General features: G+C 44.8%; 1 protein-coding gene across 4 annotated transcripts; it reads right to left on the reverse strand.

Moving 5' to 3' along the window:
- Positions 1-1323: 1323 nt before the first annotated feature.
- Positions 1324-22150, reverse strand: shtn1 (shootin 1). Of its 4 annotated transcripts, XM_087802131.1 has the most exons (15): positions 22063-22144; positions 21851-21903; positions 20994-21054; positions 18032-18126; positions 7257-7392; positions 7102-7199; positions 6942-7023; positions 6782-6876; positions 5664-5810; positions 5280-5556; positions 5096-5207; positions 4933-5015; positions 3018-3118; positions 2904-2954; positions 1324-1591 (listed from the first exon to the last, which is right to left on the reverse strand). In XM_087802131.1, exons 1-15 carry the CDS (start codon positions 22115-22117, stop codon positions 1478-1480), a joined length of 1560 nt encoding a protein of 519 aa, XP_087658257.1. In that variant the 5' UTR covers positions 22118-22144; the 3' UTR covers positions 1324-1477. The 4 variants fall into 4 exon arrangements, with proteins under 4 accessions (XP_087658257.1, XP_087658259.1, XP_087658258.1 ...); XM_087802133.1 differs by lacking the exon at positions 18032-18126 and having other exon boundaries at positions 22063-22150; XM_087802132.1 differs by having other exon boundaries at positions 5280-5433; positions 7102-7392.
- Positions 22151-22215: the final 65 nt, after the last annotated feature.

The following is a 22215-nucleotide window of genomic DNA, read 5'->3' on the forward strand; positions in this document are numbered from 1 at the left end:
CACACCGAGGTACTTATAGTTGTCCACTATCTCCACCTCGTCGCCTCTGATGGACACTGGACGTGGCTTTGTCCTGGACCTCCCGAAGTCCAAGACCAGCTCCTTGGTCTTCTTCGCTGTTGTCCCTGATGCATCCAACAATGGCAGTGTCGTCAGCATACTTCTGGACGAGACTCAGCTCTGAGTTGTAGCAGAAGTCTGAAGTGTAGATGGTGAAGAGGAGAGGAGCCAGTACTGTCCCCTGACATACTAACTAGTAACAAATTCTCGTCTCAAATCAAACTCTGCTGCTACACACTAACTGGAAATGATGCGACAGCTTCTTCTTCTTCTACTACTATTTAACGATGATTTCAACCAGCTGTAGGAACACTATCGCCACCTGCTGGCAGCACGTTTGGTTTGGATCAAGAAATATGAGAAATGAAATATTTGCAAGATATTTACACCGGTATCAGCACCGAAGACGTCTCATCCTCCTACTGCTGCTGAAAATACACCAGGAAGTATATATATATATATATATATATATATATATATATATATATATATATATGAAGTAACTTCCGTTAACAACGTCAACGTCACTAAGATGGAGCCGTTTAGGGAAGAAAGTGTCCATCGATCCACACTCAATTTTGTGGCCGTTTCAGTGACAATTTAGTGAGCATGGAGCACTATATTTCACATACTAAGAATTGAGACGCACCTAGCACTTACTTACTAAAAACGGTGTAGCCATTAGCGTAACCATCTAACCAGCCGTTGCTAATGATTATATGAGATTTCCGGGGAAGACGCTGTCGCTGCAAAAAGTTCTTGATGTGTTTTAGGACAATAAACCGATCCAGTCGCCTCGTGGTTCAGCCTTCACGGTGACAACGAACCCTCGAACACGACACGTATCTCCAGAGCAGCTCTTCGCTCACACTTCCTGCGCTGATCCCGACCATTGTTGGACGTAATCTGCCGCTAAGTGAATTCTTCCTCCCGCAACATTTGCTAAGTGGACTCCGGTCACCAGGATATTTCCTCCGGAGTCGGAGACGACTGTCGGCTGGAAATTGCACCTCGCTGCCTAATGAGCCTTAAAGCCGTAATCAAGGACGGGCACAATGGAGGGAGACGGCGCTCAGGTTTCAGGCCTCGCTCGTGTGGAGGCCTGGGAAACCTGGGCAGGTGTCCAGACCAAGTCGACTTTGTTACATTGATGACAGAGTTTCAGTGGTTCTGCAGCATCTCGAGATGAAGATTTCTTATTGTAATGCTGCCAAATCATCACTTTAGACTTTAGATAAAAATGTTTTAATGCAGAATCACCAGCATCATCATCATCATCACGGAGAGAAAAATCAAAACCTATCTTACGATTATGTTAACATGGACGACACAAGTTGTTTGACTCGTGATGAACTAGATGAACTAGTTCTTCCTCGGGTAGAAAACAAGTGCCCTCTCGAGTCTTCACTCCAGGTTACTAGAACTGTTCCAGAACACCTCGTCTCCTCAGCAGGATCTTCTGCAGCTCGTCGTCCTGGCTGGACGTCTCAGGCGCCGCCCGGGGTTTCTGGGCATGTTTGTTGAAGTTCTCCTGGACCAGAGTTTGAAAAAAAAGATAGATTACAGAGACGTGAGAGAGAGAACAGTAAAATGATGAGAGAGTCATAACTAGGAGAGATGTAGTTGAGACAGACGGGTAAGAGAAAGAGACAGGTAGGAGAGACAAAGGTGAGAGAGAAACAGGGGAGTGAGAGAGAGGTGAGAGAGAAACAGAAGTGAGATAGAAAATGGTAAGATAAAGACAGGTGGAAAAGAGACAGGTGAGACAGAGATGGAGGTGAGAAAGAGTTGGAAGAGACGGGTGTAAAAAGAGACAGCTGAGAGAAAAACTGTGCGAAAGAGACAAGTGAGGGAGAGACAGTAGAATGAGAGACAAATAAGAAAGATACATAGGTGGAAGAGAGACAGGTAAGAAAGAGACGGGTGAGGGAGAGACAATTGAATGAGATACATGTAAGAAAGAGACATAGGTGGGAGAGAGACAGTTGAATGAGAGACGGGTAAGAATAGAAATGGGTGAGGGAGAGAGTTGAATGAGAGACGGATAAGAAAGACACAGAGGTGGGAGAGAGACAGTTGACTGAGAGACGGGTAAGAATAGAGATGGGTGAGGGAGAGACAGTTGACTGAGAGACAGGTAAGGAAGAGACAGAGTTGGGAGAGAGACAGTTGAATGAGAGACAGGTAAGAAAGAGACGGGTGAGGGAGAGACAGTTGACTGAGAGACAGGTAAGGAAGAGACAGAGGTGGGAGAGAGACAGTTGAGTGGGAGACAGATGTGAGAAAGGGACAGGTAAGATAGAGACAGGTTAGATAGACAGATTTGAAAAAGGGACAGGAAAAAGAACCAGAGGTGAGAAAGTGATGGGTAAAAAGGGACAGATTTGAGAAAGTTGAATGAGCAACAGGTAAGAAAGGGACAAAGATGGGAGAGAAACAGAGGTGAGAGAGAGACAAGTAAAATTAAGACAGGTTGGATAGAGACAGGTAAGTGAGAGACAGAGGTGAGAGAGACAGGAAAGATAAAGACATAGGTGAGTGAGAGACGGATCCAATTAAGACAGAGGTGGGAGAGAGACAGGTAAGTGAGAGACAGAGGTGGGAGGCACAGGTGAATGAGATACAGGTAAGATAAAGACAGGTGAGAGGGAGACAGGTTTGTGAGAGAGACGGGTAAGATAAAGACAGAGGTGAGAGAGAAACACGTCAGTGAGAGATGTCGGTGAGAAAAAGACATTTGAGAGAGAGACAGATGTGAGGAAGAGACAGGTAAGAGAGACAGAGGTTACAAAAAAACAAGAGAAAGACAGGTGAGTGTGAGACAGATGTGAGAAAGAACTCACCATGATCCCCTTTAGGTCTTTGATGGCAGACTTGGACGGGAGTCTCTCCACCTGGTGAGAAGACATGTTGTTGATGATGTTCTCAACTGTCCTCACTGAGCTAGTTATAGTTACCCGTCTCCTGCTCCGGGGCGACTGGCCGACAGGTCTCAGCTGGACTCCTCTCTTGATCCTCTGCATCATCTCGTCCACCGCTTGCTGCCTCACGTCGGGGTCTGTGGACCGAGAGAACCACCATGTTCAACGAGCGTACCTTCTTTGTCCGCCACCAGGGGGCGTCTCAAGCGCCTCTTGACCCCTGACCCCCTCACCTCCAAAACTTAACTAAACTGTCCAAACTAAACCCTTTCAGACAACACGCCTCACTGAACTCCTGCCAGAGCATCATGTGATGCGTGTTTGATGAAGATGACGAAGGTGATGAAGTCGTCAGTCCAGCAAAGAAACAAGAATATTTAATTTGTGACGCACAAAGAGGCGACGTGTCAATATTATGTCTTTATGGCGTCGCACAAAAGCCTCTTTGTGGGCGCAACAGTGAAACGTTTTCCCGGAGCGTGACGGTTATTCAGATCCTCGGAGCTCATTCAGACCTGGAGTGTTCGGCAGCACGATTGGCCGTCTGATGTCCGTCCCACCTGCTCCGCGAGCCAAGGCTTCACTTTTGTTTGCTCAAATTAAAGAATTCTACATGTTGACCCGATCGGCCGGCGCTGAGACTCGCGTTCGCTCCAGCGTTTGTCCTTCCACGCACAAAAGTCTTTTATGGACGGAGAAAAGCAGAAGAACCTGAAAGGCAGAATCCTTAATAGAAATCTGTCCTGTTTGGAACCGAGAGTGAGAGGAAGATTCGACGTGACTCGATACACAAACGAGTGTTAACACTTCATCAGAACAACAACGTGAAGTCAAAGTCGAGCGAATTAACTTCTGTCGTTCAATTACGTTTATTTTCTCTCCATCCCGGGTCTGCCCTGTGTTCTCCCCCTTATCCCAGGTCTGCTCTGTGTTCTCCACCTGATCCCAGGTCTGCCCTGTGTTCTCCACCTGATCCCAGGTCTGCTCTGTGTTCTCCCCCTTATCCCGGGTCTGCTCTGTGTTCTCCACCTTATCCCAGGTCTGCTCTGTGTTCTCCACCTGATCCCAGGTCTGCCCTGTGTTCTCCACCTGATCCCAGGTCTGCCCTGTGTTCTCCACCTGATCCCAGGTCTGCTCTGTGTTCTCCCCCTTATCCCAGGTCTGCCCTGTGTTCTCCACCTGAGCCCGGATCTGCTCTGTGTTCCCCACCTGATCCCAGGTCTGCTCTGTGTTCTCCACCTGATCCCGGATCTGCTCTGTGTTCTCCACCTGATCCCTGGTCTGCCCTGTGTTCTCCACCTGATTCCGGGTCTTCCCTCTGTTCTCCACCTGATCCCAGGTCTGCCCTGTGTTCTCCACCTGATCCTGGGTCTGCCCTGTGTTTTCCACCTGATCCCAGATCTGCCCTGTGTTCTCCATCTAATCCCAGGTCTGCCCTGTGTTCTCCACCTAATCCCAGGTCTGCCCTGTGTTCCCCACCTGTTCCCAGGTCTGCCCTTGGTTCTCCACCTGATCCCAGGTCTGCCCTTGGTTCTCCACCTGATCCCAGGTCTGCCCTGTGTTCTCCACCTGAACCCGGTTCTGCCCTGTGTTCTCCACCTGATCCCGGGTCTGCCCTGTGTTCTCCACCTGATCCCAGTTCTGCCCTGTGTTCTCCACCTGATCCCAGGTCTGCCCTGTGTTCCCCACCTGATCCCAGTTCTGCCCTGTGTTCTCCACCTGATCCCAGGTCTGCCCTTGTTTCTCCACCTGATCCCAGGTCTGCCCTGTGTTCTCCACCTGATCCCAGTTCTGCCCTGTGTTCTCCACCTGATCCCAGGTCTGCCCTGTGTTCTCCACCTTATCCCAGTTCTGCCCTGTGTTCCCCACCTGATCCCAGATCTGCCCTGTGTTCTCCAACTGATCCCAGGTCTGCCCTGTGTTCTCCACCTAACCCCAGGGCATGATGTACCTGCAGACTGGTCTGAGTCTCGCTCCTGCAGAGGAATGTCTCCATCGACCTTCCGTCTCTTCCGGATCATCGACATCAACGAGCTGACGTGAGATGGACGTGATGATGTCATCAGTACGATCAGAACCATGCACAGGTGTGACTTTTTTGAGGGTCTTCTCACCTCAGAGGGTTGGAGGGAGGAGGGGGTGGTGGAGGTGGAGGAGGAGGAGGAGGGGGTGGAGGAGGCGGAGGAGGGTTGGTAGCCGCCGACAGTCTCTTCTGGAGTTCTTCAACTGTGCAGCACAAGAGCAGAAACACTTGGAAGCACCTTCTTGAAAAGCTTCTGCTCGAGCGTGTGTTCTCACCTGTGCACCGCAGGTCCTTGACCTCCTCCTGGGCCTTGGAACGCTTGTTGTCGCTCTCCCTCTTCTCCTCCTCCAGCAACTCCAGTTTGAATCTCAAGGCTGCCAAATCCTTCAGAGTCTCAGAACCGTGGAGTCTTTCCTCCAGCTGCTTCACCTGGAAACACACACACAGACACACACATGGACACAAACATGGACACACACATGGACACACACATGGACACACACATGGACACACACATGGACACACACATGGACACATACATGGACACACACACTTTCATCAACAGAACATCCATCAAAGTAATGAATCCGTCCATGTGACGTGTTCCAGTTCGGTGGTGAAAGTGACCTTCAACAGGTGCATGAGGTTCAGTGACGGACCTGGTTCTGGTGCTCCAGCCGCTCTGTCTCCAGGTCCTGGGTCAGCTGCGTCACCTGCGCCAGAGCGTCAAGTAGAGCTGGTCCAGGAGAGGAGTTCTGAGTCAGCAGCTGACTCTGACGCTTCAAGGCCTTGTTCTTCACGACCACCTGAGGACACATGTCTGTGAGAACTACAGGTGAAAACAGAAGAAGAAGAAAAGACAAAGAGGAGGAAGAAGAAGGAAAGAAGAAGAAGAGAATAGGGGAAATAAAATAAGAAATAAAAAGAAGAGGAAGAGTAATAAAAAAGAAGAAAAGGGGAAGAATATAAAAAGAAGAAGATGAAAAGAGGGTTGAAAAAAGAAGCACAAAGAAGAAGGAAAGAAGAAGAAAGATGAGAAGAGAAAGAAAAAGAATACAGGCAAAAAAGATGAAGTAGAAAAGAAGGAGAAGAAGAAAAGATTAATAATAAAAGGAGAAGAATAGAAAAAGAAGAGGAGGAAAAGAAACAAGAAAGAAGAAAAAAGAGAAAGAAAAAAAAGGTGTCAAGAAGTAGAAGAGAAGGATGAAGAGAAAGAAAAAGAATATAAGCAAAAAGATGAAGAAGAAAAAAAGGAAGGAGAAAAATAAAATATGAATAGATGAAGAAGAATGAATAGATGAAGAAGAAGAAAATAAGAATAAGCAAATAAGAAGAAACTAGAAAGAAAGATAAAGAAGAAGAAGACAAGAAAATAATTTAATAAAAGAAGAAGAAAAAGCAGGAGGAAGAGAAATAAGTAAAAAATAAGAAGAAAAGAAGAAGAAGCAAAGAAAGAGAGAAAGAAGAAAACAAGCAAGAAAGATGAAGGAGGAGAAGAGGAAGAGTAAAAGAAATATGAATAATGACAGAAGAAGAAAATAAAAAGAAGAGGAAGAAAAAAAGAAATATGAATAATAACAGAAGAAGAAAAGAAAAAGAAGATGAGAAAGAAGAGGAAGAAAAAAAGAAATATGAATAATAACAGAAGAAGAAAAGAAAAAGAAGATGAGAAAGAAGAGGAAGAAAAAAAGAAATATGAATAATAACAGAAGAATAAAGAAAAAGAAGATGAGACAGAAGAGGAAGAGAAAAAGTGCTCCTAACAGAACAATCTCACCGTCCGAGCAAACTTCTCCGCCTCCGTCCTCAGGTCTCGCTCCAGCTCCAGGGTGTCCTGCAGGGACTCGTACTCGCACACGGCGAACTGTGACACTGAACACAACATGGAGGTCAAACCAAGGTCAGACAACACGCGCGTTTCAGGGTCGACCTCTGACCTCTGTTGTATTTCTGCAGGAGCTTCTTCTGCTCAGTCGTCTCTGCCGTCAGAAGGTCCTTCTCACATTTCTCCTTCAGCAGCTGTTGACGACGAGATGATGACCTTGACCTTCAACCCCCGGTCACCTGGACTTTCACCCCCCGGTCACCTGGACTCACCTCCTCCCTGATGTCCGCCAGTTCTTCTCTGAGAGCCTGAAGGTCACCGGACAGTCGGAGTTTGTCCTTCACAGAGGCCTGCAGCTGCTTCTGAAGCTCTGACACAAACACAAGCGTCCAGAAGAAGCTCAAACATCTCAGCACGTGACCTTCACCTGACGTGCAGCTCAGCTCCTCGTCCTCCTCCTCTTCCTCGTCCTCCTCAAGGCTGATGGCGGTGAGGGTCGCGGGGTCAAGATGGGACAGTAACATCACACTCTTCCTCTTCAGGGAGCGGTTCTGACGGTTCAGCTGCACACACACACACACACACACACACACACACACACACACACACACACACACACACACGCACGCACGCACGCACACACACGCACACACACACACACACACACACACACACGCGCACACGCGCACACACACACACACACACACACACACACACACACACACACGCGCACACGCGCACACACACACACACACACACACACACACACACACACACACATAGGTTTTTATCTTCATCACTTCGTGTTTATCTTTCATTCAGTCGTTCTCCCTCGTTCTTGTCTTGATCCTTTCTTTCTATTGTCACACACACACGTACTGTGGATACACACACGTACTGTGGATACACACACATACTGTGGATACACACACGTACTGTGGATACACACACATACTGTGGATACACACACATACTGTGGATACACACACATACTGTGGATACACACACATACTGTGGATACACACACATACTGTGGATACACACACGTACTGTGGATACACACACGTACTGTGGATACACACACATACTGTGGATACACACACATGGAAAAGCCTGAACAAATAGAAACGTCTTAAGATGTTTCTTAAAGGAGTCAGTAGACTCCATCAAGCGCAAAGAGAGAGGAAGATTGTTCCAAAGCTTAGGAGCAACAGCCTGAAAAGATTTCTCTCCTCTGGTCCTGAGCCGTGTGCGTGGAACCATAAGTAGATTCTGATCCACAGACCTCAGAGCCCGAGCTGGGGTGTAAGGCTGGATCAGATCAGTGATGTAAGGAGGAGCCTGACCATGAATAGATCTGAAAGTAAGAACCAGAATTTTAAAGTTGATCCTGAAAGAAACTGGAAGCCAGTGAAGAGTTTTAAGGACCGGAGAAATGTGAGTTCTTCTACTAGAGCGGGTCAGAATTCTCGCTGCAGAGTTCTGAATCAACTGCAGGCGAGAAGATCCTTCTTGTTAAGACATGAAAACAAACTGTTACAATAGTCCAGACGAGAAGAAACAAACGCATGGATTACAAGCTCCAGATCATGTTGTGACAGCATTTTCCTAAGTTTAGAGATTTTTCTCAGTTGAAGGAAACAGTTTCTGGTCAGTTTTCTACAGTGTTGAACAAGAGACATGTCTTTATCAAATACAACACCCAGGTTTCTCAGGCTCAGTTTGACAGACTGACCTAAGTCACCCAAGTACTGACTCAACCCTGGAATCGTATCATCAGGAGCAATCACCAGAGTTTCAGTTTTGTCCACATTAAGCTGTAAAGTGTTTTCACTCAGCCATTGTTTGATTTCTAGCAAACAATTGACTAAGCTGTTCAGCCTTTGGGGCTCAGTTGGGTCAAAAGAGCAGTAGAGCTGGATGTCATCAGCAAAAATGTGATAAGAAACATCTGGAAATCTCTGAATGATTTTACCAAGGGGAATCAAGTACAGCAAAAACAATAAAGGACCCAGAACAGAACCTTGAGGGACTCCACACAACAGATCTGCCGATTCAGACCTCATTTGATTGGCAGATACACTAAAACTGCGCCCAGAAAGGTAAGATGAGAACCATTCTAACTTGAATTTCTCGAACTCCTGTGTTGTTCTCGGTGTTGTCTTGATCTTTGAAGTATGTACTGTTTTGAGTATTGTTTTGATTGTTAAAGCGCTTTGTGACCCTGGTCTCGAAAAGCGCTATATAAATATATATTACTTACTTACTTACTTACTTACATACTGTGGATACACACACATACTGTGGATACACACACATACTGTGGATACACACACGTACTGTGGATACACACACATACGGTGGATACACACACGTACTGTGGATACACACACATACTGTGGATACACACACGTACTGTGGATACACACACGTACTGTGGATACACACACGTACTGTGGATACACACACATACTGTGGATACACACACGTACTGTGGATACACAAACATACGGTGGATACACACACGTACTGTGGATACACACACGTACTGTGGATACACACACGTACTGTGGATACACACACATACTGTGGATACACACACGTACTGTGGATACACACACGTACTGTGGATACACACACGTACTGTGGATACACACACACTCTGTGGATACACACATGTACTGTGGATACACACACATACTGTGGATACACACACATACTGTGGATACACACACATACTGTGGATACACACACATACTGTGGATACACACACATACTGTGGATACACACACGTACTGTGGATACACAAACATACGGTGGATACACACACGTACTGTGGATACACACACATACTGTGGATACACACACATACTGTTGATACACACACGTACTGTGGATACACACACGTACTGTGGATACACACACGTACTGTGGATACACACACGTACTGTGGATACACACACGTACTGTGGATACACACACGTACTGTGGATACACACACGTACTGTGGATACACACACGTACTGTGGATACACACACATGATCATGTACTTTCTTGAATCAATCCTTATTCCATCCCATCCCCACTTTCTCACACACACAGAAACACACGCACACATACACACAAACATTAATGCACACACTGATACATAATAACACACACACGCAGAAACACAAAATTTAGACACACAAAAACAGAGAAGGAAGGAAGTAAGAATGAAATAATCTCAGTAATGATGGTGGGATGGAGGAAAGGAAAGATGGAAGGAAGAAAAAAAGGACACACACTCAAACCTACACACACATACACAAACCTACACACACACACACAAACCTAAACACACACACAAATCTACACACAACACATCTACACACATGCGTGCACACACGCACGCACCTACCACACACGCGCACACACATACACAAACCTAAACACACATACACATGTGCGCACACATACACAAACCTACCACACACGTGCACACACATACACTAACCTACACACACACACAAACCTACACATACAAGCACGCACACACACAAACCTACACACATGTACACACACGCGCACACACACACAAACCTACCACACACACAAACTTACACATACATGCACGCACACACACAAACCTACACACATGTTCACACGCACACACACAAACCTACACACATGTACACACGCACACACACAAACCTACACACATGTACACATGCACACACACAAACCTACACACATGTACACACGCACACACACAAACCTACCACACACGTGCACACACATACACTAACCTACACACACACACAAACCTACACATACAAGCACGCACACACACAAACCTACACACATGTACACACACGCGCACACACACACAAACCTACCACACACACAAACTTACACATACATGCACGCACACACACAAACCTACACACATGTTCACACGCACACACACAAACCTACACACATGTACACACGCACACACACAAACCTACACACATGTACACATGCACACACACAAACCTACACACATGTACACACGCACACACACAAACCTACACACATGTACACATGCACACACACAAACCTACACACATGTACACACACACGCACACACACAAACCTACACACATGTACACACGCACACACACAAACCTACACACATGTACACACGCACACACACAAACCTACACACATGTACACACGCACACACACAAACCTACACACATGTACACACGCACACACACAAACCTACACACATGTACACACGCACACACACAAACCTACACACATGTACACACGCACACACACAAACCTACACACATGTACACATGCACACACACAAACCTACACACATGTACACACGCACACACACAAACCTACACACATGTACACACGCACACACACAAACCTACACACATGTACACACGCACACACACAAACCTACACACATGTACACACGCACACACACAAACCTACACACATGTACACACGCACACACACAAACCTACACACATGTACACACGCACACACACAAACCTACACACATGTACACACGCACACACACAAACCTACACACATGTACACACGCACACACACAAACCTACACACATGTACACACGCACACACACAAACCTACACACATGTACACATGCACACACACAAACCTACACACATGTACACACGCACACACACAAACCTACACACATGTACACATGCACACACACAAACCTACACACACACACTAACCTACATGCACACACAAAACTACAAACACACACCAACACACACACATACAGATACATAGACCACTCTTACAAGTGTGCATACACACAGATACACTAACACACACACACACACACACACACACACACACACACACACACACTCTCACACGGACTCACATGAAGCTGCACAGACCCATGAGTCTGGCGGATCACGAGTCACAGAGTCATGGACAGTAAACACTTTCTATTCATGATGTTGCAGGAGAGCGACAGACTTTGATTACGTTGCTCTGCAATCAGCAGTAATGGCAGGACGGCGGCGGAGGACGACACGCCGCATAAACAGTCGCCATTAGAGCGCCATAATCACACGTCCACGAGCGACAAACATTTGTCCGCGCATCATCGCCGCCCGGATTCTTCCGTCGCTCGCGTCCGACTTATCAGAATTCAAATGTCGCCATACGTGCCAATTACAGACGCCGCAGACGCGGCCAATTAAGAGTCTGGAGGGACGCGAGCTGGGGCGGCGCCGCGGGGGAAACGTTTGTCGATGACACCCTGGCGCGCCGCGATTACCGCCATCTTGGATGAGGCTGTCGGGCGACGGACGGGGAGAGGAAAGGCTACGTTAACAATGACAAAATGAGGAGGTCAGAGGTCAAATATTCACATTTGTCAAAGGTTTTCTGCACCACTGTCCTTAGCTTATGCTAGTTAGCATGATGCTAACGATAGCGCTGCTGACGCAAGTGTGACGCTTTGAGTGTGTCGGGATTTTGACTGATTCTCACGCCACACTTGACATTTCTCATGGTTATATATTTACACATTTAATACTTTTTAAATGTGGTACTTTTGTGCGTAAATCCAGCCAATCGCAGGAGTCACCGAGCTAATTTAGCCCTGAGCGCTAATCACAAGCAGGAAATGAATCTGGCTTTCAAAATAAGAGCGGCTCATTAAAGCAACGATCATACTGTGTAATGTTTAAAATGGACCTTTTTTATTCATTTATTTATCTATTGATTGTTTTTTAACAGGCTTTTGATCATTTTAAAATGTGATAAATCAATACTTTCCATGAGTTAGAATCAGTGGCTGCCGTTTACATCTTCGAGAGGATGTGGACATCATGACATTTGAACGTAGAACTTTACAGAAAGTGACAGTTAAATTGACTGTCAAACTGTTTTATGATGCTGTAAATAATGAATTAAACCAAGTTAATATCAATGACTAACTCTGCTCTACTTTAGAAGATGTGGAAAACCGTCACAGAAAATAAAACAACATGTAACAAAGTAAGATTTTACCAAATCAAACATTAAAACATCGTATTTACGAGTGTATGATGCTACAGCTCTCAGGGAGTTGAGGACATCAGCTTATGAATGGTATCACTCTTGTCATTTCATCAGCTTCAACGGATCAATACGTGTGACTCCGCGTTGACCTCCGTGACCCCGATCGCTCGGATGAGAGTCTGCGGAGGAAGCAGACGAGCGACGCGACGTTAACACCTCCAGACGTCGCTGATGAATTCACGTGAAACGAAACGCGCCGCTTTTAGTGGAGGTGACAGACGCGCTAATGAAGGCGGTGAAGAAAGAGTCGAGCCACTTAGGAGCTTTTAGCCTTTATGTTGAGGAAACAAGGAAGTGCTGCCAGAAAACATCCACGATGAACCTGCACGACTTCCTTCTCTCGCAGGAACAACATTTCCAACCATCAGACCGACGAACACGACCATCAATCTCAGCATGAAACACTGTCTACAGCGTCGTGGTACGGAGGAGAAGAAAGATCAAAGGAACAGGGAAAGGATGGAGGGAAAAAGGGAGGATGAGAAGAAAGAAGAAGGAGGAGGAGAAAATTGAAGAAAGGTTTGAAGTGAAGAAGGAAGGGATTGAGGGACAAAGGGAAGGTAGGATGGAATTAGGGAAATAATTAAGGAAGGATGAGAGGAAAAAGAATGATAAAATGGATAATAAAAATTGGATGGAAGGAAGGGAAAATAAATGGAGAAAGTTTCATGGATAGTGAAAGGAAGAAGGAGATAATTGAGGGAAGGAAGCAGAACAAGGAAAACGTCAAGGATTAAAGGGAGCAGGACGGAATGGAAGGAAGATCGATGAAAGAGTTGACGAAAGAAAGGAAGGGAACAAGGATGAGAAGAAGGACAGAAGGAAGGAGAGTAGTAAGGATAGAGAGAGAATTGAAGGAATGAAGGTTAGGACGAAAGGAAAGAAGGTAGATATTATTAAAGGAAGAAAGGATCAAGATAGTAAGGAAGGAGAATGAATGAATTGAGTGAAGGAAGGTAGGTAGAAAGGAAGAAAGGATGGAAGGAAGAATGAAATAATCGAAGGAAGGAAAGGAAGAGGGAAACAGAGAGGGAGAAAATATCAAGGTGTAAAGGAAGGAGAATGAATGAATTGAGTGAAGGAAGATAGGAGGGTAGGTATAAAGAAAGAAAGGATGGAAGGAAGAATGAAAAAATCGAAGGAGGGAAAGGAAGAGGGAAACAGGAAGGATTAAGGGAAGAAGGGATCAAGGTAGTAAGGAAGGAGAATGAATCAATTGAGTGAAGGAAGGTAGGTATAAAGGAAGAAAGGATGGACGGAAGAATGAAATAATCGAAGGAGGGAAAGGAAGAGGGAAACAGAAAGGAAGAAAAAATCAAGGTATAAAGGAAGAAAGGATTGACGGAAGAATGAAATAATCGAAGGAGGGAAAGGAAGAGGGAAACAGGAAGGATTAAGGGAAGAAGGGATCAAGGTAATAAGGAAGGAGAATGAATAAATTGAGTGAAGGAAGGTAGGTATAAAGGAAGAAAGGATGGACGGAAGAATGAAATAATCGAAGGAGGGAAAGGAAGAGGGAAACAGAAAGGAAGAAAAGATCAAGGTATAAAGGAAGGAGAATGAATGAATTGAGTGAAGGAAGATTGGAGGGTAGAAGGAAAAATAAAGGAATGGAATTAAGGAGGGAGGAAAAGAAGGGTTATCTGTAAGGAAGGTAGAAGGAGGAAAGAAATGCAGGTCAAAGATAGGAGGGATGGAAATAAAGGAGAAAAGGAAGGTAGTAATAATAGAAGGAATACAATAACCGGAAAATGGAAGGTAAGAAGGAGGATCTGTAGAATTGAAAGAAGGAATGTGTAAAAAAGAAAGGGAGGACAGAAGGTGGAGACAAGAGGCCTGTGGCTGCAGCATCAGGTGATCAGGCTGAACTTGGGGCGCTCGTGTCTCTGGGACGTGAGCATCCAGGGAGACGGGAAAAGAGGAGTTGACCTTCAATCTAATTCTCTCCGTCTGTCACTGCCCCGGATCCTGCAGCTTTTGTCCCGAGATTGAATGAGAAATGATTACAGTGGTGCGTCGGACACTGTGAAATCACGGCGCGGCGCTCCCCCGCTCTCAATCACCACTCGCCTCCGAGCAAGGACTCCGAAAAAGTGTGCCCGGAATCAAAAGAATCCAATGCAATCTCAGACGCCGCAGATTTTGGGACGCGGGAGAAATTGGAGGAGCACAGAGTGCTTTTGATTGCAGCATACAAATTGAATGTGTGGAAATGACAGAGACTGGAACGACAGTTGTCGCTTGATTGATGCTGTCGTCGCCAACCAGAGCCCGAGAGTATCAACACCTGATCGGATCTGTTGTTGTGTTTATGTTTGTGTTTATGAGTATCAACACCTGATCGGATCTGTTGTTGTGTTTATGTTTGTGTTTATGAGTATCAACACCTGATCGGATCTGTTGTTGTGTTTATGTTTGTGTTTATGAGTATCAACACCTGATCGGATCTGTTGTTGTGTTTATGTTTGTGTTTATGAGTATCAACACCTGATCAGATCTGTTGTTGTGTTTATGTTTGTGTTTATGAGTATCAACATCTGATCGGATCTGTTGTTGTTTATTTTTGCGTTTATGTTTGTGTTTATGAGTATCAACACCTGATCAGATCTGTTGTTGTTTATTTTTGCGTTTATGTTTGTGTTTATGAGTATCAACACCTGATCGGATCTGTTGTTGTGTTTATGTTTGTGTTTATGAGTATCAACACCTGATCAGATCTGTTGTTGTGTTTATGTTTGTGTTTATGAGTATCAACACCTGATCGGATCTGTTGTTGTTTATTTTTGCGTTTATGTTTGTGTTTATGAGTATCAACACCTGATCAGATCTGTTGTTGTTTATTTTTGCGTTTATGTTTGTGTTTATGAGTATCAACACCTGATCGGATCTGTTGTTGTGTTTATGTTTGTGTTTATGAGTATCAACACCTGATCAGATCTGTTGTTGTTTATGTTTGTGTTTATGAGTATCAACACATGATCTGATCTGTTGTTGTTTATGTTTGTGTTTATGAGTATCAACACCTGATCGGATCTGTTGTTGTGTTTATGTTTGTGTTTATGAGTATCAACACCTGATCAGATCTGTTGTTGTTTATGTTTGTGTTTATGAGTATCAACACATGATCGGATCTGTTGTTGTTTATTTTTGCGTTTATGTTCGTGTTTATGAGTATCAACACCTGATCGGATCTGTTGTTGTTTATGTTTGTGTTTATGTTTGTGTTTATGAGTATCAACACCTGATCAGATCTGTTGTTGTTTATGTTTGTGTTTATGTTTGTGTTTATGAGTATCAACACCTGATCAGATCTGTTGTTGTTTATTTTTGTGTTTATGTTTGTGTTTATGAGTATCAACACCTGATCGGATCTGTTGTTGTGTTTATGTTTGTGTTTATGAGTAACAACACCTGATCGGATCTGTTGTTGTTTATTTTTGCGTTTATGTTCGTGTTTATGAGTATCAACACCTGATCGGATCGGTTGTTGTTTATGTTTGTGTTTATGTTTGTGTTTATGAGTATCAACACCTGATCGGATCTGTTGTTGTTTATTTTTGCGTTTATGTTCGTGTTTATGAGTATCAACACCTGATCGGATCTGTTGTTGTTTATGTTTGTGTTTATGTTTGTGTTTATGAGTATCAACACCTGATCAGATCTGTTGTTGTTTATGTTTGTGTTTATGTTTGTGTTTATGAGTATCAACACCTGATCAGATCTGTTGTTGTTTATGTTTGTGTTTGTGTTTATGAGTATCAACACCTGATCAGATCTGTTGTTGTTTATGTGTGTGTTTATGAGTATCAACACATGATCTGATCTGTTGTTGTTTATGTTTGTGTTTATGAGTATCAACACCTGATCAGATGTGTTGTTGTGTTTATGTTTGTGTTTATGAGTATCAACACCTGATCAGATGTGTTGTTGTGTTTATGTTTGTGTTTATGAGTATCAACACCTGATCAGATCTGTTGTTGTTTATGTTTGTGTTTATGAGTATCAACACCTGATCGGATCTGTTGTTGTTTATGTTTGTGTTTATGAGTGTCAACTCCTGATCAGATCTGTTGTTGTTTACGTTTGTGTTTATGTTTGTGTTTATGAGTATCAACACCTGATCAGATCTGTTGTTGTTTATGTTTGTGTTTATGAGTGTCAACTCCTGATCAGATCTGTTGTTGTTTACGTTTGTGTTTATATTTGTGTTTATGAGTATCAACACCTGATTAGATCTGTTGTTGTTTATGTTTGTGTTTATGAGTATCAACACCTGATCAGATCTGTTGTTTATGTTTGTGTTTATGAGTATCAACACCTGATCAGATCTGTTGTTGTTTATGTTTGTGTTTATGAGTATCAACACCTGATCAGATCTGTTGTTGTTTATTTTTGTGTTTATGTTTGTGTTTGAGTATCAACACCTGATCAGATCGGTTGTTGTTTATGTTTGTGTTTATGAGTGTCAACGCCTGATCAGATCTGTTGTTGTTAATGTTTGTGTTTATTAGTATAAACGCCTGATCAGATCTGTTGTTGTTTATGTTTGTGTTTATGAGTATCAACACCTGATCAGATCTGTTGTTGTGTTTATATTTGTGTTTATTAGTATCAACACCTGATCAGATCTGTTTTTGTTTATGTTTGTGTTTATGAGTATCAACACCTCATCAGATCTGTTGTTGTTTATGTTTGTGTTTATGAGTATCAACACCTGATCAGATCTTTTGTTGTTGATGTGTTTATGTTTGTGTTTATTAATATCAACACCTGATCAGTTCTGTTGTTGTTGATGTGTTTATGTTTGTGTTTATTAATATCAACACCTGATCAGATCTGTTGTTGTTGATGTGTTTATGTTTGTGTTTATTAGTATCAACACCTGATCAGATCTGTTGTTGTTGATGAGTGTGTGTGTATGTGCACATTTAAGTGTGTGTGCTTTATTAGTGTCTGTGAGTGTTTTTTGTGTGTGTTTATCGATGTGTTGTTTAGTGTGTTTATGTGTCAACATTCAATCTGGCTTCTCTTCACATGGAGCTCAATGCTAACAGCTGAGCTCGTGGCTACAGAGTAAACATCATAGTTTCCTGGTGCTAACAGTGAAACTCACCCTGGAGGCCAAAGCTTCTGCACTCTCTCGACATGTCCTCTCGATCTCCAGGTTCTTCTGGATCACATCAACCTCCTCGATGACCAGCTGAGACACTGCAGACAGAAGGACAGACAGAAGCACAGACAGAATTACAGACAGAAGAAGAAACAGAATGACAGACAGAAGCACAGACAGGAGCACAGACAGAATTACAGACAGAAGCACAGACAGAATGATTAACAAAAGCACAGACAGAAGAACGGAAAGAAGAACAGACAGAATGATTGACAGAAGCACAGACAGAAGAACAGACAGAAGGAAAGACGGAAGCACAGACAGAATGATTAACAAAAGCACAGACAGAAGAACGGAAAGAAGAACAGACAGAATGATTGACAGAAGCACAGACAGAAGAACAGACAGAAGGAAAGACGGAAGCACAGACAGAATGATTGACAGAAGCACAGACAGAAGCACAGACAGAATGATAGACAGAAGGAAAGACGGAAGCACAGACAGAATGATTGACAGAAGCACAGACAGAATGATAGACAGAAGCACAGACAGAATGATTGACATAAGCACAGACAGAAACACAGACATAAGAACAGACAGAATGATTGACAGAAGAACAGACAGAAACACAGACATAAGAACAGACAGAATGATTGACAGAAGCACAGACAGAAGAACAGACAGAAGCACAGACAGAAGAACAGACAGAAGCACAGACAGAAGAACAGACAGAAGGAAAGACGGAAGCACAGACAGAATGATTGACAGAAGCACAGAGAGAAGCACAGACAGAATGATAGACAGAAGCACAGACAGAATGATTGACATAAGCACAGACAGAATGATTGACAGAAGCACAGACAGAAACACAGACATAAGAACAGACAGAATGATTGACAGAAGCACAGACAGAAACACAGACATAAGAACAGACAGAATGATTGACAGAAGCACAGACAGAAGAACAGACAGAAGCACAGACAGAAGAACAGACAGAAGCACAGACAGAAGAACAGACAGAAGAAGAGACAGAATGATTGACAGAAGCACAGACAGAATGATTGACAGAAGCACAGACAGTACCTGGAGTTAAACGTCATCAGCTATGAAATCTTATAATTCATCCTCCAGTGATGAACACACGTTAGTGCGTGAACATGTGTGCGTCTGTGTGTGTGTTGATACACACAACATAATGTTGTCATCAACACGGTCATTGAAAAGACATGATTGTGTGTCTGGGCCTCACTTTAGTTGTGAATAGAAGCAATTTTGTGGCAGCTATGAAATCACGTAATAGAACATGCAGCTGTTGGACAATATGTTTTGGCTGCAGGACGACACACAAACACACTCTCCTGCACTCGACTCACACACACTCACACACACACACAAACACACTCAAACACACACACTCACATACACACACATACACACACAAACCCACAACTCACTGAAGCAACGTTTGATGTGGCGACTGGTCAAAGTGACCACCAGCTACTCAGACCTTCTTCTATCACCTGCCAACCTCTCCTCCTTTCTTCACCTCCTCTGGACCTTCAGCTCCTCATCTCTTCACCTCCTGTGGACCTTCAGCTCCTCCTCTCTTCACCACCTCGGGACCTTCAGCTCCTATTCTCTTCACCTCCTCTGGACCCTCAGCTCCTCCTCTCTTCACCTCCTCTGGACCTTCAGCTCCTCCTCTCTTCACCTCCTCTGGACCTTCATCTCCTATTCTCTTCACCTCCTCTGGACCTTCAGCTCCTCCTCTGGACCTTCAGCTCCTCCTCTCTTCACCACCACTGGACCTTCAGCTCCTCCTCTCTTCACCTCCTCTGGACCTTCATCTCCTATTCTCTTCACCTCCTCTGGACCTTCAGCTCCTCCTCTCTTCACCTCCTCTGGACCTTCAGCTCCTCCTCTCTTCACCACCACTGGACCTTCAGCTCCTCCTCTCTTCACCACCACTGGACCTTCAGCTCCTCCTCTCCTCACCACCACTGGACCTTCAGCTCCTCCTCTCTTCACCTCCTCTGGACCTTCATCTCCTATTCTCTTCACCTCCTCTGGACCTTCAGCTCCTCCTCTCTTCACCTCCTCTGGACCTTCAGCTCCTCCTCTCTTCACCACCACTGGACCTTCAGCTCCTCCTCTCTTCACCACCACTGGACCTTCAGCTCCTCCTCTCTTCACCACCTCTGGACCTTCAGCTCTTACTCTTTTCACCTCCTCTGGACCCTCACCTCCTCCCTCCCCATCCCCTCTGCTCTTCTCGACCTTCTCCACTCACATCCTCCTGACCTTCCCTTCTTCCCACCACATCCTCCTCGTCCCAATACTTCATCCTCCCAACCTCCTCCCCTCGTTCACCTCCTTCTCTTACCTTCTCACAGCCTTCTGCTTGTTCCCTCTCCTCTCTTCTTGACCTTCTATTCCCTCACTATCCTCCTCCTCCTCCTCCTCCTCCTCCTCCTCCTCCTCCTCCTCCTCCTCCTCCTCCTCCTCCTCCGACCTTCTTCTCTTCCTCTTACCTCCCCCCAATCTTCTCCAATCCCATTTTCTCATTCCCCCACTCACCTCCTTTTGGTCTCAACCTTCTCTTACGTCCTCTCAAAGTTCTCCTTCTTCACTCACCCCCTCGTCCATCATCTCCTTCCTCCAATCATCTGTTCTCGACCTTCTCATTCCTCTTCTCACTTCCTCTTGTTTTCACCTCCTTCTTCCCTAACTTCATCCTCACAAGCTCCTCAACCTTCCCTCCATTATCAACCTTCTCCTTCTCCACCTGATCTTCTACTCTCCTTCCACTTCATTCACTTGACTTTCTCCTCATCATTCCCTCACCTCTCCTCCTTCATTCATCTCCTCCTCCTGGCCCTCTTCTCTTTCCTTCACCTCCTTCCAACCTTCTCCTCCTCCTCACTGTACCTGCTCTGTAAGCATCTACTCAGGTGGATGTTCTTACCTTCCTGGAACTGGTTGAGCCTCTGGACGGCCTCGTTCCTCTCCTCCTGCAGCTTCTGAACCTTTGAGAGACAAGAGTTTCATCATCAACACGTGTCGACAGAAGGATCTGTGAGAGAAGATCTTCATCCAGGGGCAAGAGTTTCTCCTCGAAGGTTCAACTTTTTTCTCACGTTGTGCTCAACACATGCGATTGTTTCACATCATCACTTTCACTTCTCTATCATCTACACTCCACTTCCTACTTCCCTCTGGATTCACACATGCGTCAGAACCACCGGAGTAAGTAAGTAATTCATTTTTATTTGTATAGCGCTTTTCCAGACCAGGGTCACAAAGAGCTTAAACAATCAAACAATATTCATTAAATTATATACTTTAAAGGTCAAGATAAAACTGATAACACAACAGGAGTTCCAGAAAATCAAGGAAAAGCCTGAACAAATAAAAGTGTCTTGAGATGTTTCTTGAAGGAGTCAGTAGATCATCAAACACAGAGATGGTTCCAAAGCTTAGGAGCAACAGTCTGGAAGGATTTCTCTCCTCTGGTCCTGAACCATGTTCAGGAACCATCAGTAGATTCTGATCCAAAGACCTCAGAGCCCAAGCTGGGGTGTAAGTCTGGATCAGATCACTGATGGAAGGTCTGACCATGAATAGATCTGAAAGTAAGAACCAGAATTTTAAAATGATCCTGAAAGAAACTGGCAGCCAGTGAAGAGTTTTAAGGATCGGAGAAATGTGAGTTCTTCTACTGGAGCGGCTCAGAAAGCTCCTTTGAGTGGTCAGGTTGTTCAGTCAAATAATGGTCCAGACCTCCACGGGTCAGGTGTGTGTCACGCCCCGCAGGAGTCTCACCTGCAGGGTGGCGCTGTGGTGCTTCTGCTGGAGATCTTCATACTCGTGCAGAGCTGAACAAGAGGGAACAAAAGAGAGAAGTTGAAGCTTCTGCTGTGAATCACAACCGTCATGTGACCGTCATGTGACCGTCACGACACACACACACAACCTCTCGAAGTTTAAACGACAACATGTCGAAATATGTTTAAACCTCGGAGATAGAAACTCACCTCTGTCCGTCAGCTCAGCGATCACACTCGTCCTCTGCGGCTCCTCTTCAGCCATGCTGCGTCCGAGAGTCAAAGTTCGACAGGAAGTGAAGTGAGCAACACACCTTTAGACGCACACACACACACACACACACACACACACACAAGGAAGAG

Source organism: Callionymus lyra, chromosome 11 (genome assembly GCF_982586985.1).
Source record: "Callionymus lyra chromosome 11, fCalLyr1.hap1.1, whole genome shotgun sequence".
Lineage (NCBI taxonomy): Eukaryota > Metazoa > Chordata > Actinopteri > Syngnathiformes > Callionymidae > Callionymus > Callionymus lyra.

Bases quoted from the DNA above. Each gene is read 5' to 3' on its own strand.
- shtn1 (XM_087802130.1), bottom strand. From the start codon at position 22,117: ATGGCTGAAGAGGAGCCGCAGAGGACGAGTGTGATCGCTGAGCTGACG. The intron at 21,055-21,850 runs GTGAGACTCCTG...TGTCTCTCAAAG, and splicing joins ACCACAGCGCCACCCTGCAG to GTTCAGAAGCTGCAGGAGGA. The intron at 5,016-5,095 runs GTGAGAAGACCC...ATCTCACGTCAG, and splicing joins CCTCCCTCCAACCCTCTGAG to CTCGTTGATGTCGATGATCC.